This window comes from Periplaneta americana, chromosome 9, assembly GCF_040183065.1.
Source record: "Periplaneta americana isolate PAMFEO1 chromosome 9, P.americana_PAMFEO1_priV1, whole genome shotgun sequence".
Taxonomy (NCBI): domain Eukaryota; kingdom Metazoa; phylum Arthropoda; class Insecta; order Blattodea; family Blattidae; genus Periplaneta; species Periplaneta americana.
In genome coordinates, this window is record NC_091125.1 from 140,866,621 (window position 1) to 140,883,049 (window position 16,429).

The 16,429-nt window shown below is 34.6% G+C and overlaps 1 protein-coding gene across 1 annotated transcript in view; it reads left to right on the forward strand.

Moving 5' to 3' along the window:
- LOC138706555 (formimidoyltransferase-cyclodeaminase-like) overlaps positions 1-16,429 on the forward strand; it is a 116,567-nt gene that overhangs the window by 77,630 nt on the left and 22,508 nt on the right. Inside the window, exons 7-8 of the mRNA XM_069836023.1 lie at positions 4,734-4,875; positions 10,036-10,197. Coding sequence (XP_069692124.1) covers positions 4,734-4,875; positions 10,036-10,197 — 304 coding nt within the window. The remainder of the gene's footprint in view (positions 1-4,733; positions 4,876-10,035; positions 10,198-16,429) is intronic.

A 16,429-nucleotide genomic window follows, 5' to 3' on the forward strand; every position in this document is an offset into this window, starting at 1 on the left:
TCCGTTTATGAATTTTTATCAAGTGCTGTAAGTCCATTAAGCGAGTTCTTCATATATGAAAGAGATTTTGTGGCTACTTTAGCTAGCCTACTATTAATTAAACGAAATGTTACTGTCATGTGCAATCCTTCACATTTTCGTGTGACAGTGATAGCTGGTTGATTAATGTTTCATGTGACAAGATTAATTGACGACTTCGATGGCGACAGGGTCGACAGTATCGCTCTCTGTTGTCAAAACAGGACATTACAATTTTGCTCCAAAGCCTGACAAACATTACAGCTAAGCGAAATTTGCTAGAAAAGAGTTCATTTATCACGGAAGAAATAAACTCTCTGTAACATTTGTAACTGAAACACAACTTTGTATTAGAGTTAATAGACATGTCTTCAGTAATTGCTTGTCTGGCTATAAACCAAAGAATCAAGCATTCGACTTTTGTCAGGAAAGTGAATGATTATTAAATAGCATGGGAATAATTAGTTGCTTAACTTTTCTTTTGTGTTTGTCCTATAACGTCTAAGCACCTTGTGTTAGGATAACTACGGGATCAAAGAATACATGTCTAACGTTGGTTCAAAATACTGATTAAAACTCACGAAAGTAAATGATAAAGGTGGTATTTATAGATGGTTAATAAAGATGTCGATCACGATGATCTTGATGATAATGAAAATGATGGAGATGGTGATCCTAATGATGGATCATAATTATTGATGGTGATCTTAACGACGATGAAAACAAAAATAATATCACTGATGCTAATCACTGATGATGATATTAAAATTATGAAAATTATGACGATTTATGATTATGATAATGCAATGATAGGGACAATATTGCGGATGATTGATGATCATTCATTCAGTGTTCTGTCCAAGGACAGGTCTTCCACTGCAAACCCAGTTTTATCCAATCTTTCCTATTTTCTGCCTTCCTCTTTCTCTCCTCATATGATCCATATATCTTAATTTCGTCAATTATCTGATATCTTCTTCTGCCCCGAACTCTTCTCTCGTTCACCATTCCTTCCAATCCATCCTTCAGTAGGCAGTATCTTCTCAGCCAGTGACCCAATCAATTCCTTTTCTTCTCCAGATGTTAACTATGATAATGAATGTGACAACAGTGATTATTGCTAGTGATGTTGGAAAGGACGATGAAAATGATTACGATTTATTATGTTGACGATGATAATGTCAACTATGATTATTGATGATAGTTATGTTGATGAATGGTGATTAACGGCTGATGATGAAGTGCATACTATGTTTTACAATAATAATAATAATAATAATAATAATAATAATAATAATAATAATAATAATAATAATAATAATAATAATAATAATAATAATGGCTTTATTTAACCTGGCAGAGTTAAGGCCATAAGGCCTTCTCTAATCAACCAGGATTAAAACTTGCTTACATATTTGAACATACAACTTTACTGGATTTAAGTAATTATTACATACTGATACGATTTAGGTACATAATGATATCAAAATAGGTAGTTACATAAAAATTTACCTCATAAAATAAAAATAAACATAGTGGAATACATATTAATGTTATTAGAATCAAATACGAATCACACAAAAACAGAAGCCGATAATTCAATAAAAAATGTACACAGTAAAAATAAAAAATAAACACATTGGAATACATATTAATATTAGATTACAAGTAAGTAGGATTCACATAATTAAACCGGAAACCGACAATTGAATAAAATGTACACAATAAAAAAATAGACTAATAGTAATAATAAAAAAATCAACACAGCAGGATACATATTGGTGTTAAGTGATAAATAAACACGATTTACATGATTACACAAAAAAAATAAGAAACAAAAAATAAAAATAAGTACAGTGGAAATATTTACAATGCGTTAGGTTTGGCAACTTATCATAAGATATTTTTCTAATTTACGTTTAAAAAAATTAAAGTTCGGCAGCCGTTGACTTCAGGCGGCAGAGAATTCCAATGACGAGAAGTAGCAACAGTGAAAGATGAAGGCTAAAGAGATGATGTGTGGAGTGGTATTTCTAGCGTGTTATATTGTGACCGAGTATTTAAGTTATGATGACGAGAAAGATTGTGGAATCGGACAAACAAGTAAGAGGGAGTAACAATGACGATAAAGACAGGATGATATGATAATGATGACATTATTGGCTACTATGACGATTAGTTATGACGACAATAAGAACGATGACAGTGATGTTAATGTTGAAAATAATGATGACGGTGACGAACAATGACAATGACGATAACACTATTGGTAAAATTACTAGAGAGTTAAGGCATAATAATTATCATGGTCATTAATGATGATGAAATTGTGAATGATTCGTAATGTTGACGATGACGGCGAAGACGATGGAAATTAATTATGACGATGATAATGAGAAACACTATGGCAGTGATACTGATGATGATTGAGGTTGATGATTAATAAAATGACAGAAGCTATGTTGATGAAGATGACGATTGGCTGTCATCATGACGATGATAAAAATTTGATAGTAATACTGACGATGCTACAACATTGATGATGACGGTGATGATAAAGACAAAAAAAGACGATGGTGGCGCTTGATGATATCGATAACTTCATATGAATATGATGGCGTCAATGATAATGGCTAGAGACAGTCAAAATTCTTGAATAAAAGGGGCTAAAATTCTTGGTTAAAAAGGATAAATATTCTTGAGTGAAAATGAAAATTTCTTGAGTAAACCTGACATTTTCACCCTGTTTTATTAAATTATTATGTTACTTACGATAATTGGCAATTATAATTATGTTTTCAAAGTTTTACGTTGACAACAATTCTAAGATATTTAACATTATTTAACATTCAAAGTTGTACGCAGACAACAGTTCTAAGTTTGTCATTGTAAGGTTTCTTCTTATATTTGTTAGCACACACGAGAACTGTGAAAAAAAACCTTCACAGTTAACATTAGAAACTGGAACCCATATAGCTTGGAGTGCTTCGTCCACAAAATCACTGTGATCTTCACGTAACGACAGCAAACCTTCTCGCAATGAAAGTCCAGGACTTTTTTTTTTATTTAAATTTAAATATACAGAATAAAGAATATAATTACAAAACAAACAAGAGAAATACAAATAAAATAATACAAGCAATATAAAAAGAAGATACAGTAGTATTAAGAAAATTTGAGACCGAATGAGCAGCGCTCGTGCTCGGTCGCAGTTCAGATATAATATTAAAATAAAAAATAATAATAATATAAATAAATAAGTAAAATAAAATAGGAACTAAAATATAATTACAGCGGCAATGGAATTATATAATATAATATTAACACTAGAGAAGAATAATATCGCACGTGAAAAGTAGGACTAATATATATTTCAAAATTATAGAATACAAATATAATATAGGTTGATTAATTCATACACATAGGCTATAAATTTATTTAATCAAATTGAAAATATTAACACGTTTCTAATTTTCTTGTTATATGTTAGTGGGTTACATGTTAGAAGTTCTGGGTGTAATTTAGTTAAAGCATTGTACAACCGAGGGCCAAAATTTATGCTATGCTTTAGACCAGCAGATGTGAGACATTTAGGTTCTACTAATGTTGAATTAATATTTCGTCTTGTGTTATAATTGTGTGTCTGTAATACAAACTTATTACGATTTTTATGATAAAATTTTAACAGCGTATACTTATAAATTTGTTCAATATTAAATACATTAAATTCAGAATAAATTAATTTAGTTGGATAATCGAAACGTTTCTTCAAACAAATTTTAATTATTCGTTTTTGTAGTAAATTTAACGGACTAAGATTAATTTTTGTACTTCCACCCCAAACAATTATACCATATTGAATGATAGACTGAATAATGGCCAAATAAACATTTCGTAGAACTCTAATAGGTAAGTAACATCGAAGATTAACGAATTTATAAATTGTTTTACGAAGCCTCTTACAAAGATAAGTAATGTGATGAGGCCATTTTAAATTCTGATCAATAATGATACCCAGATATTTGACATACGTGGCTTCTTTCAAAGGTGGACATTTACAACTTTTGGGATCTAAACAATTTTCACTGTGTATTATTAGTCTATATTTATCGCTAAATTTTAAATTTTGAACACTGGCACTGGACTATTTTTAACTATGTCCTTTAGTTCACTGTATGCATGTACTACTACATCAGGTGATAGATTCTTTAAGGTTGGCACCTGATCAAAGAGAGGTTTCAAATTGCTTTCAGTTGCATCTAACCGTTTACGAACCATTTCAACTCACACCATCTAGCGCCAGAATTCCAAACCTTATGCATTTTTCAAATAGAACTTCTAAAATTTCAAAATTTAGATAATGTGTCTATTAATTGCTGAAAAATTGCGTCTTTTCGCGAATAACGACAGAAAAAATGCTAAATTCGAGAGTCATTGGATTTTTGCGATTTTTCGCGAGTTGAAACGTGTAATTATATGACATTTCTTGTGTGAACCATGTTTTACAGTATGCTTATTTGTTTTTAGGTTTTTCGCGATTTCGCGAGTCACCAATTTTGACTGTCTCTAATAATGGCCATGTTGATGATTGGTAATGAGAAAAGAGCTAAAGTTAAAAGGTATTCCCGCAATCAAATATCAGGTTAACAGGTGTAATAGAACATACAGTTACTGTGTTAATATTTCATACAATATTATTTTCTCCTTTGTTGCAGAGAGCGCATCATAGAGTATCGTTTAGAAGGTTCAGCATCGGGACTTCTGATCCATCTCACCACAGAGAACTTTGTGAAGGCAGTGGGGGCCAGAACATCGGCTCCGGGAGGGGGATCCGTGGCAGCGCTCCTGGCATCTTTGGTGGGTCAAAAGTTATGCGAGATGTTGGTCCTGGTTTGGATCGATCAAACTTTTACAGCCCTGTCCCAGAATGATGAGAGGATTTCATACAAAATTTACTCGCTAATTCTTTCACATTGGGCGAGGAGTAGCGCCGCGATTAAGATGTTGTGCTGCAAGCTGGATGGTCACAGGTTCGATTCCCGATGAGGTCATAGATTTTCCTCATTTTCTCCCTCTCGCTGCACTATGGTTTAGGGTTCACTCAACCTCTAAACCTAAGAAAAAATGAGGACCATGGATATCTTCTTTAGGATAAAGGCGGGAAGCACATTAGACTGACATTCCTACATCTACTAATACCAATTGTCTGAAAGGTGGAAGTCCTAACTTTCTCTTACACTCTAGGCGTTACAAGATATACTGCGATTAAAATTAGTAGTTTATTTTGGTTTATATGTTTCTCATCCATGTCCGGATTCAACTTAATAAACTCACAGTAACAATTCCGAATAGCCCACAACACTCCATACTGGATAATTAGCAAAGCAATACCTTTAGCACGACATGTGGGTTGTGGGCTATCCAAAACCCGACTTCTACCTTCAGAGCGCGATCCCTAGTGTTTTACTAAATGAAATCAATTAACAACAGGTATCTCACTCGTAACTACCTCATAAAATATCAGATGAAACTATGTTGTACGATCATTTTGTCCAGAGCATATCGTCGTTGCTCCTGCAATAACTCCTATGTGACATATTTATCGATTTTCATATTTTTGCTCTTTAAGGAGAGAGGACGATATTTTTTGGTGATAATTGAGTAAATTAAAAAAATTGTTCTTTAGAATACTCTGTGATATGTGTGGAATGCATTGCATATCATTTTGTGGGTATTTGTGCCCATAGGGGATGTTGAGACGCCATTTTTAAACTACCTGCGCTATGGATTTTTAAATCACACGTCCCTTTTCATTGTTGTTTCCGGGAAATTAAAGTTTCAAAAAAAGAGTCTTTAAAATACTCTTTAATAGGTGTGGAATGCATTGCATAACATTTTATGGGTATTTGTGCCCTTATCAGATGTTGAGACGCCATTTTTAAGGTTTCTGCGCTATGGATTTTTAAGTCACACTACCCCTTTATCGTTGTTTCCGGTAACTTCATTTTTTTTTGCAACATTGCCAGATAAAAATGGATATAATTTCTGAACTATTAAAGATACATGCATGAAATTTAGAACACACATTCTTTAGACTATTAGGAAACTTTTCTTTGTAACAGAATTTTGTTAATAGATTTCATTTTTAAAACATGTCCGTTTGTTTGCGAAAAAGGAAATAAAAAAGTGTTATTAAATTTTAATAATGGTTTATTTTACAAACGTAGGGACTAATATCAACATTCTGTTACAGACAGATTGTAGAGCATGCTTTTGCAAGTACATTGCAAAAAATTGTTTGAATCTATCTTTAAAAATGGTTTAGATATATCGGTTTTAGTAAAATCCTACATTGGGTATACTTTTTTGAAATCTGGGCCCCTAAATAATTTTTTTCAAAATATTTATATTTGGTTGAGTTGCTACAGCTATGAACTCTCTACATACAAAAAATTAATATTTTACACCAAATAGGAAAAAAAAGTTTTCAAAAATACCATCCTCTCTCCTTAAATAACTTAAATAGTGATACAGCAAATAATAAAATCTCCTATATGTAATTATATTTCTTTGTTTCGAAAATGTAAGAATACACAGTCTCCTATGTACGGCTGCCATAGGATGAATAAATGTGTTTTTCTTTCTACTGAATTTTTTTTTTTTTTTTGCACATAGGAGTTATTGCAGGAACAACGACGAATCCATTTGGAGCAAAGATAATTCGTTTAACATGTTTCCTAATTTTATTGTTATTTATCCAAATAGCTAATTAAAATGTGATAAATTGGTCCAGGGAACATCCATTTTGGTGCAAAGATAATTCTTGGAACAAAACGAATTATTCGTTTAACATGTTTCTTAGTTGCAACTGAATTTAAATAATTAAAATACGATCATTTTTGTCGAGGGAACATACATTTTAGTACAAGGATATTCCTTTAACACGTTTCTTAATTGATATTATAATCAAATAATTAAAATACGACCATTTGGCTCAGGGAGTATCCGTTTTTGGTGCAAGAATAATTCGCTTAACATTTTTCTAAATTAATCTCGTATATATTCTTTAATAAATCACGCCAAACCAATGTGAAGATAAACTATTTGTGTTGATCCCATTGTGCATTATTGTTTACGTAAATATAATAAATGAACATTAATTACTGCACATAAATTTTGTTATAAGAAATACAGATAACAAACAAAAATAATATCAATCGTTCTTAATAATCTTGGGATACAAAATATCAAAATATGTATCAAATAGAAATTAATTACCGTGAGTATATAATAATAGTACATTATGCAACGAGCCTATAATGGTAGTTATTAAGACGTAAGTATGTTTGTTTATGAAACGAGCGCAAGCGAGTTTCATAATTTTCATACGAGCGTCTTAATTACCATTATAGGCAAGTTTCATACGACTTTTTGTGCTCGACCATATTTCTAACTTGAAATTATTCAAAATTAGGTCATTTTATGGTTATGTGCGAACTGACCTGAATTGTGAGATGTGCGCAGACGCGAAAGTATTGATTTTTTCCGAGGCCGAATGTCATTGACCTTGATAGAGAATAAGATGAACATTAGTCTGATATAACCTGGAAATTGACTTAGAATTGAAAAACGAGATGACAAATTGAATTTATTTGAATATTATTTACAATTAACGCTAATTATCATAGTAACAGAACATAACCTTCTGCGACAGTATTGGATTTCCAGCCTCCGTGACTTTTCGCTAATTGTCTTTCGATTGCATATCCGAGAATAATCGATACTTGCGGTTTTATAACGGTACAAAGGTGACTTGTCATTGGCTGAACACCTGAACTTTAATGAATAGGTATACTTTAATGAGGTGCATTAAAGGGCTACTACCAGGTGTATAATTACTACATTTCGGTATGGTCGAGCATAAAAAAATAAAAGTAAGTAATAAAAAATGTAGCCTATAGTTAACGGAATAACTAACAAAGCCACTCAAACGGAACAAAAATAACAAAAGAAACCTAGTCTGACTTATTAGCTTGCTGGTGTCATAATTTAAGTTTATGCTTTAACGAACCAATCATAACATTACTATTTACTACTTACTCGTACGTATTACGAGGTAGCGTTACGTAATTAGGCCTAATTTTGTCACTTGTTTTCTCTTAGCTCTCCCTATCTTGTTACATGGATGAAGGCTGGATAGAACAGAGAAAAATTCTCTCCGGCACCGGGACTCGAACCCGGGTTTTCAGCTCTACGTGCTGACGCTTTATCCACTAAGCCACATCAGATACCAGTTCCGATGCCGGATCGAATCCCCTTAGTTTAAGTTCTACCTCTTAGGGCCGGTATTATAAACGCTGTTTAAACCTTACGTTCAGTTTAAACTGAAGTTTTTCGTTCTGCTTCATATTATCAACCTTAACTACCAGTTAATCTTGAGTTAACTTGAATTTAACTTTATCGGCAGTTCTCTGCCGTTTAAACTGCAGTTCAAGGCTCAACAGTGCAAGATGGCGGTTCCCGCAACACACATGGATATTACGGCGGCCAAGAATTTTTCGAAATAGAGTACACCCCTTTGAAATATAATTGAATATAAGTTTTAAAACAGATTGAGGCTTTCGAAGCAGACAGTCCTAACCTTCAAATTGGGCTTTATAGTGCTAACCTTGCTTCGAAAAATTGAAATTCGGATGCAACATGCAATAGAAAAATGAGAAAGTGCAAACATATGTTTTAGGTATTGAATTTAAAGATTATTTGAAAATATAAATTATTTCTTTTCTATTTTTGAAAACATTCTATTGAATCTCTGCATCAATTACTAGTTACGCTGCACTACTTTTCCTCTGGTAGCAGGCATACTGAAAACAATGGAGATTTCGGAGGTGTCCATAAATCTAGTATAAACCTATTGAGCACTGTACTGTGTGTGACAGTCTCCTGATAAGATTTACTATGGGGCCTGATTTATGAACACACTAATAATATTACCTAATTTTACTAGACTCATAAAAATAATTGTATTGTTTGACTGAATTGTTTCATAAATATTCTAGACAGCACATAAAATACGCACTCTACTAATATTATTACTTCATTACTCAGTTGATTCTGTATGGAGTTACCGTCGCGGATGGCCATGCAAGGTTTAGTTTGGTTGCATTGTGTTTGGGAGTATAACGTTGGTAGCCAGCGTTAAGAAACTATTTGAGGTTAAATCTGACAAGTATACTGAAGTACGCGATATTGGTCCTCTATAGGTTTTTTATGATACTCTCTCTGATATCGAAGAACAATTATGTTTTTTTTTTAGTAGGTTATTTTACCACGCTTTATCAACAGCTTTGGTTATTTAGCGTCTGAATGAGATGAAGGTGATAATGCCGGTGAAATGAGTCCGGGGTCCAACACCGAAAGTTACCCTGCATTTGCTCATATTGGGTTGAGGGAAAACCCAGGAAAAAACCTCAACCAGGTAACTTGCCCCGACCGGGAATCGAAACCGGGCCACCTGGTTTCGCGGCTAGACGTGCTAACCGTTACTCCACAGGCGTGGACTATGTTTCTTAATGAAGATTCTCCAACAGCCTCGACTATTTTAAATCAATAATGTCATTAAACGGCTGCGATCGTCTTCTTTTCTTTCCTAGCAGTAATACCAATCGTATTCCACTACGGTTTAACTTAACCCAGACTCTGTAATACTGTACGTTGAGTTAAATTCGCGGGTTAGGTTTAACTTAGATTTAACATAATCTTTAGATTAACCGTATTTATAAAACCGGGCCTTAGTTTTCCCTTTGGTGGCCAACCCTCATGTATTGTGTCACAGAATATATGACAGTGGCACGATGTCCAACACTATGTACAGAAGTGCACTCATTACGAGTGACTAAGTGGCCGGGATCCGACGGGAAGAACGCCGTCTTGAATCGCTAAATGATTACTTATGCATATCATATTATTCCCGCACAGAAATATCATACATCGGTACATCATAATAATTTGTTACAGGGAGCAGCGCTGGGAACAATGGTAGGACAAATGACGTACGGCAAGCGGCAATTCGAGTCCTTGGACTCAACAATGAGAGAATTGATTCCCATCATGCACCGCGCTATGAGCAACTTCGTTCCTCTCATCGACGCAGATACGGCAGCCTTCAATCAGTACATGGTGAGTTTTGAAAATATACTGAGAGAATATATTTTTTTTAAAACAGAGAGAGATAGAAAAAAATAGAGTAATATATAGGCCTATAGTAGTTGTCCGGATGTACGTAAATTTGTCTCACATCCCTAATTACTTATTGGTACATACTACTTAGTGGTGATCGATGACATCTCAATTGTATTTGTATTGTATTGTATTTATTAACATTCCGCGGTATTCATACATTGCTTACAACTAGAATATGGAACAAGTCAAAAAACTTAATACTATTATAAAGTCTTACAGTCTTACTAATAAATAGTGTATAGTTTCTATACGAGACTTATGCAGAGTTGAGACAGAAAACGTTACTAATAAACCGTGAATAAGCTATGGGCTTATAAACAGGCTGTAACTATACAATGGGAATTGCTTTGCAGTAGTTATATACACGAAACCCCTTGTTTAAGCGTTGTATTTAGCGAAAAAATGGCCGCCCCTCTAACAGCTGTTCGTATCGACTGTCATTTGAGGCGTCTAGAATCAAAACCCGCAAGTCCTTCGAAGAAAAAAAATGAGATAAAGTTATTTTTCTGTGTATCTTCGCATGGGCAATCCGATGCTGGCATTATTTTTCTGCAATATCCGCTGGATTCCTCTGAAAATGCTGGACAAAAGTTAGGGTTAGTTTCAATATTCGCTAGATCCAACTGAATTTCGGCCATTGTTAGTTTCAAAAACCTCCAAGTCCCTTTCTGCCAATCAGGTTGTGGGACTGCTTTACCCAGCATTCCTCAGCTGTGCGATGTTGATTTATTATTTGTGTGGTTAAGCTCTTGTTAAATCTTGTTAAGTTTAATTTCTACTCTAATAATATTCAGTGAAATGGTGGATAGAGTGAGTAGTAAGTTACAAAAATGTTCTTACCAACTAATAATTAATTACATAATTTTGTCGGTACTCCTCTTGTGCCCTCCTGCTATACCAGCTTGTACTAATGCTGTTGGCAGTAAATGGAAATCCAACAGTTTAAGTTTGTTGGACATAAAGAAGTTCCATTCCGTTCCAGACATAATTTTAAGATCTCCTGCTATTTTAAGTTCAGTCCCTGTAAAAGATTTATTTTAAGACGATCTGCATTGAAAGAACAGGTAACAGTGTAAGATGAGTTTAACTATAGAACTGACACCGTTGTTGCAAAGGTAGTAACAAGAAAAAACAATAGAATTGAACGTGAAGAATAAGAAGACGAAGAAGAAACTGTTAATCTGGAGGAAGAGGAATGTGACAATATTGTGTAAAATTTGTATGAACTTAAAAAGTGCAACATATATTCAAATTTATACTGCTGTTATGTTTAAAGCATTTGCATAATCATACTTCATGTTTGGGTTTCATTTCCTACATAATTTGTAAGGTTTAAGTTAAAATGTTTTTCTTTTTGACTCATTTTTATGCTTAGAACTAATTCTGTTACTTTCAAAAGCCTCCAAATACACTTTTCGGTTTCAGAATCAGTTAGGTGCTAATTTAACCTCACGAATTTGTTAGTTTCAATGAAGGGGCAATCCTGTAATTTGTTTGAACGTATTTAATGATAATAAAATACTTGATAAAAGCATTGTTTATATCCCAAGAATGTTTATTTATATGGAAACAGTTTTTTCCATTTTCCCACAAATTTTGTTTTATGGACTTGGAGGGTTTTGATTCTAGACGCCTCACATCTCAATTGTATTTGTATTGTATTGTATTTATTAACATTCCGCGGTATTCATACATTGATTACAGCTAGAATATGGAACAAGTCAAAAAACTTAATACTATTAAAAAGTCTTACAGTCTTACTAATAAACAGTGTATAGTTTTTATACGAGACTTATGCAGAGTTGTGACAGAAAACGTTACTAATAAACCGTGAATAAGCTATGGGCGTATAAACAGGCGTAACTATACAATGGGAATTGCTTTGCAGTAGTTATATACACGAAACCCCTTGTTTAAGCGTTGTATTTAGCGAAAAAATGGCCGCCCCTCTAACAGCTGTTCGTATCGACTGTCATTTTATGATGATGGTTACCTTGTAACCACAGAAGAACAAACCAAAGATCATAGAATTATTAGAATAATATTGCTGTAGCTTGTATTCTTTGACCAAAATGTACTGTGGTAATCGATTAGAGCCAGTTGTACTATCGATATTTAACACGCCACACTAGAGCGCTCTACCGGATGCAATAGAGAACCTCAGATATTCTATTACCTTTCGTAATGACGAAACTATGACGTAGCTGTATAACAGTTATACTGTTATACACGACGTATGTAGTGATTATTAGTAAGGAATTTACACAAGACTTATAAACGAGCTACTCATTGTATAAGTATAAGACAGTTAAACGTCTGTATATAGAGTTTTTATTAGTAAGACCGTTAATTTATAGTCACAGTTTAGATGAAATATATACAGACGAGATTTACAATATAGTCTACTAGTACAACACAAAGTTTTAGTATCAATTTCATGAAGTGTTATTGAATATAATGAATTCACCTACAGAATAGAAGGCGTGAGAAATTAGGTACTTCTTTAATTTGGCCCTAAATAATTTTATGTTTTGAGTTTCATTTTTTATATCGATAGGGAGGCTATTAAACATTTTTACTGCCATATAACGCACCCCTTTTTGATAGCACAATAGACTTGCCGATGGAGTATGAAAGTCATTTTTTGACGTGTATTTATGCTATGAACTGTTGAATTAGTTACAACGTTTTCACGATTACATACGAGGAGGATTATTAATGAAAAGATAGGTATACTGACAAGTCATGGGCATTATTTGTAGTTTTTTGTAAATAGTCCTACACGATTCCCTAGATTTGGCACCTACTATTATTCTAATTACTCTTTTTTGTAATAAAAATATACTGTTACTATCTGTGGAATTTCCCCAGAATATTATTCCAAAACTCATTATCGAGTGGAAGTGTGCAAAGTATATTGTTTTTAAGGTATTGGTATTTACTATCTCTTGCATAGATCTAATAGCAAAACAAGCTGAATTTATTTTGGGAGTAATTTCTTTAATATGATTTTTCCAATTTAACACATTATCGATTTTTAAGCCAAGAAATTTGGTTGTTGTTGTTTCTAATAGGGATCTATTGTTAATTATTGCACTAGAAATTTACGACGTTGAATTTGGACAGGATTTAAATTGAATTACGTTAGTTTTGTTACAATTTAATACCAATATTTATTACGTTTTCATTAAGTATTCAAATCGATTTGAATATTGTATGACTCGAGACTTTTCCGGCGTTGGATATGGAATAATTTTTCTCGGGGTCCCAGCCAGGCGACTTGGATATTTGCTTCTAAGTTTTCGATGACTAGCTCTGCCATCTTCTTCAGGGATTGAAGTACAGTGGGAACAGCGAATAGGGATTACATAAATGGGCACTGATCGAATTTTCCTGTTCTGTTTTTCTGCTCTCCGTCGGCGTTTAGTTCCACTTTCAAGCGCTAGAGGTTAGTGCAATCGAGCACACGCAAGATTTCCTCGATAATAATTGTGACGGTGTCGTGTATAGTTCCTGGGGTAGCTCAGTCGGTAGAGCATTCGTGCGCTAAGTGAAGGGTCCCGCGATAGATACCCGGGTCTGGAACCATTTTTCCTTGAAATTATTCAAACCTGCATTACAGGAAGCTACTACCTGAAAGCCAGATTTGCATACTGGAGGTACGTTAACAGAAAGCCACAATTAAAGTCACACAGAATTTGTGTGCACTCAAAGTTGGATTCCGGCGTCTTGTCAATCCATTTGAGTTGTGTGGATATAAAAGAAAAAATTGTGACGGTGTCGTGTATAGTTCCTGGAGTAGCTCAGTCGGTAGAGCATTCGTGCCCTAAGCGAAGAGTTCCGGGATCGATTCCCGGTCCCGGAACAATTTTTCCTTGAAATTATTCAGCTTCTGTTGTTGTTACGTAAGATCTGAATTATTGTTTCTTTTGCTGTCGTTTCCAAATTCCTTCCCTCAGGTACGATATAGTATAAATCCCCTCCCCTCCGGGAGGAAAGCTCTGAATTCAACACTGTAATAAAAAGGATCTATACTTCGTTCCATAGTGTCTGACAGAAGATGTAAACATTGCAGGCAGAGGAGGAGAGAAGAATAATTGCTATTCAACCAATTACAGAGGTAATTCCATGCTTGTCTTGAGATTGGGTGAGGGTAGAACGCTTCAGACCGCCCAAATTAAAGACAAGCGTGGAATGACACCTCTGCCATTGGTTGAATAACAGTTATACTTCTCTTATTCTCTGCCAACAATGTTTACATCTCCTGTCAGGCATTGTGGAACTAAGTATAAATTTTTACGGTCTAGAAAGGTGGTCTATGAAATATCTCACTATCTCTAAAAATTCCCTAAAATTTATGAAGAATAAATAACTTAAGTTTCTCAACCTGGCCACTTCACACATACTTTCCATTTTGAATTATCAACTTGATCAATTGCTCCATATCCTGAGTAAGATTAATCCAATTTCTATCATCATATCCCACCTCCCTCAAATCCATTTTAATATTATCTTCCCATCTACGTCTCGGCCTCCCCAAAGGTATTTTTCCCTCCGGCCTCCCAACTAACATTCTATATGCATTTCTGGATTCGCCCATACGTGCTATATGCCCTGCCCATCTCCAACGTCTGGATTTATTTTTTATTTTATTGGGTTATTTTACGACGCTGTATCAACATCTAGGTTATTTAGCGTCTGAATGAGCGTCTGAATGAAATGAAGGTGATAATGTCGGTGAAATGAGTCCGGGGTCCAGCACCGAAATTTACCCAGCATTTGCTCGTATTGGGTTGAGGAAAAACCTCGGGAAAAACCTCAACCAGGTAACTTGCCCCGTCCGGGATTCGAACCCGGGCACCTGGTTTCGTGGTCCGACGCTCTGTTACTCCACAGGTGTGGACGTCTGGATTTAATGTTCCTAATTAAGTCAGGTGAAGAATACAATGCGTGCAGTTCTGTGTTGTGTAACTTTCTCTATTTTCCTGTAACTTCATCCCTCGTAGCCTCAAATATTTTTCTAAGTACATTATTCTCAAACACTCTTAACCTATGTTCCTCTCTCAAAATGAGAGTCCAAGTTTCACAACCATAAAGAACAACCGGTAATATAACTGTTTTATAAATTCTAACTTTCATTTTCAGAAATTTTATTACCTTTGACTTTTAAATGTAGTATGAGAACAGCATCGCATGCCAGGCAAGCATTTAAACATGAACGCTTAACTACGAGTATATCCAGAAAGCGCTCCTATTGACCACATTCTTCATGAGCCCGAAACAAGCTCTATAGTCTTCACTCGCGAATGATGATGGGCGATCAAGTCGAAATCATGGTTCGAACTTCCCAGAAACAGCTTTCAGGAGATGCATTCCTGCTACAAAGTGTGTTTGACTGCTTTAACCGGTCTCTAGAGATGAAATATAAAGCTGACCGTCAAAGTGCATTACACGGAGTAATGAGGCGAGTTTTAATATGGAACTGGCATGAAGAGACTTTGCTGCGGGATTGCGTCTACTGACGGGACGGGAGAAACAATCACTCTGTCTTACGGGAGTAAAGCTGGTGGAAAGCTAGTCTTTATCTGAAGGACGTAGATGGAATCAAATTACGGAAAAACTTGACATATCTGTGTGAAAATTTCTGAAGTCATGTTAACTGTGAATCTTATGAGACGAATGATATTTCAATATTCTACAACACTCTGATGTGGCTAAATTAATAGTTACGAATATTAGACTGAAAAATCCAAGGGAACGAAGTTCGATTCCTGACAAAGAAGGTAAAAGTTAATAAGGTATGGTGTGAGATTATTGGGTTCTTGCTCCATGAACCACGGTTGTCGATTCCTTACCACAACTGCCATTGGCTCTGATGTTGGTGGGTTCAAACCTAGCTGAGGACAATGGGTTTTAACTACGACAAAAAACGACAAGTGCAGAATTTTACTATCTTCCAAAATGTAATAATAATAATAATAATAATAATAATAATAATAATAATAATAATAATAATAATAATAATAATAATAATAACAATAACAATTATCTGTCTGTCCGTCCGTCCACATCCGTCCATCCGTCCGTCCGTCCATCCTTCCGTCCATCCGTCCATCCATCCATCCATCCATCCATCCATCCATCCATCCATCCATCCATCCATCCATCC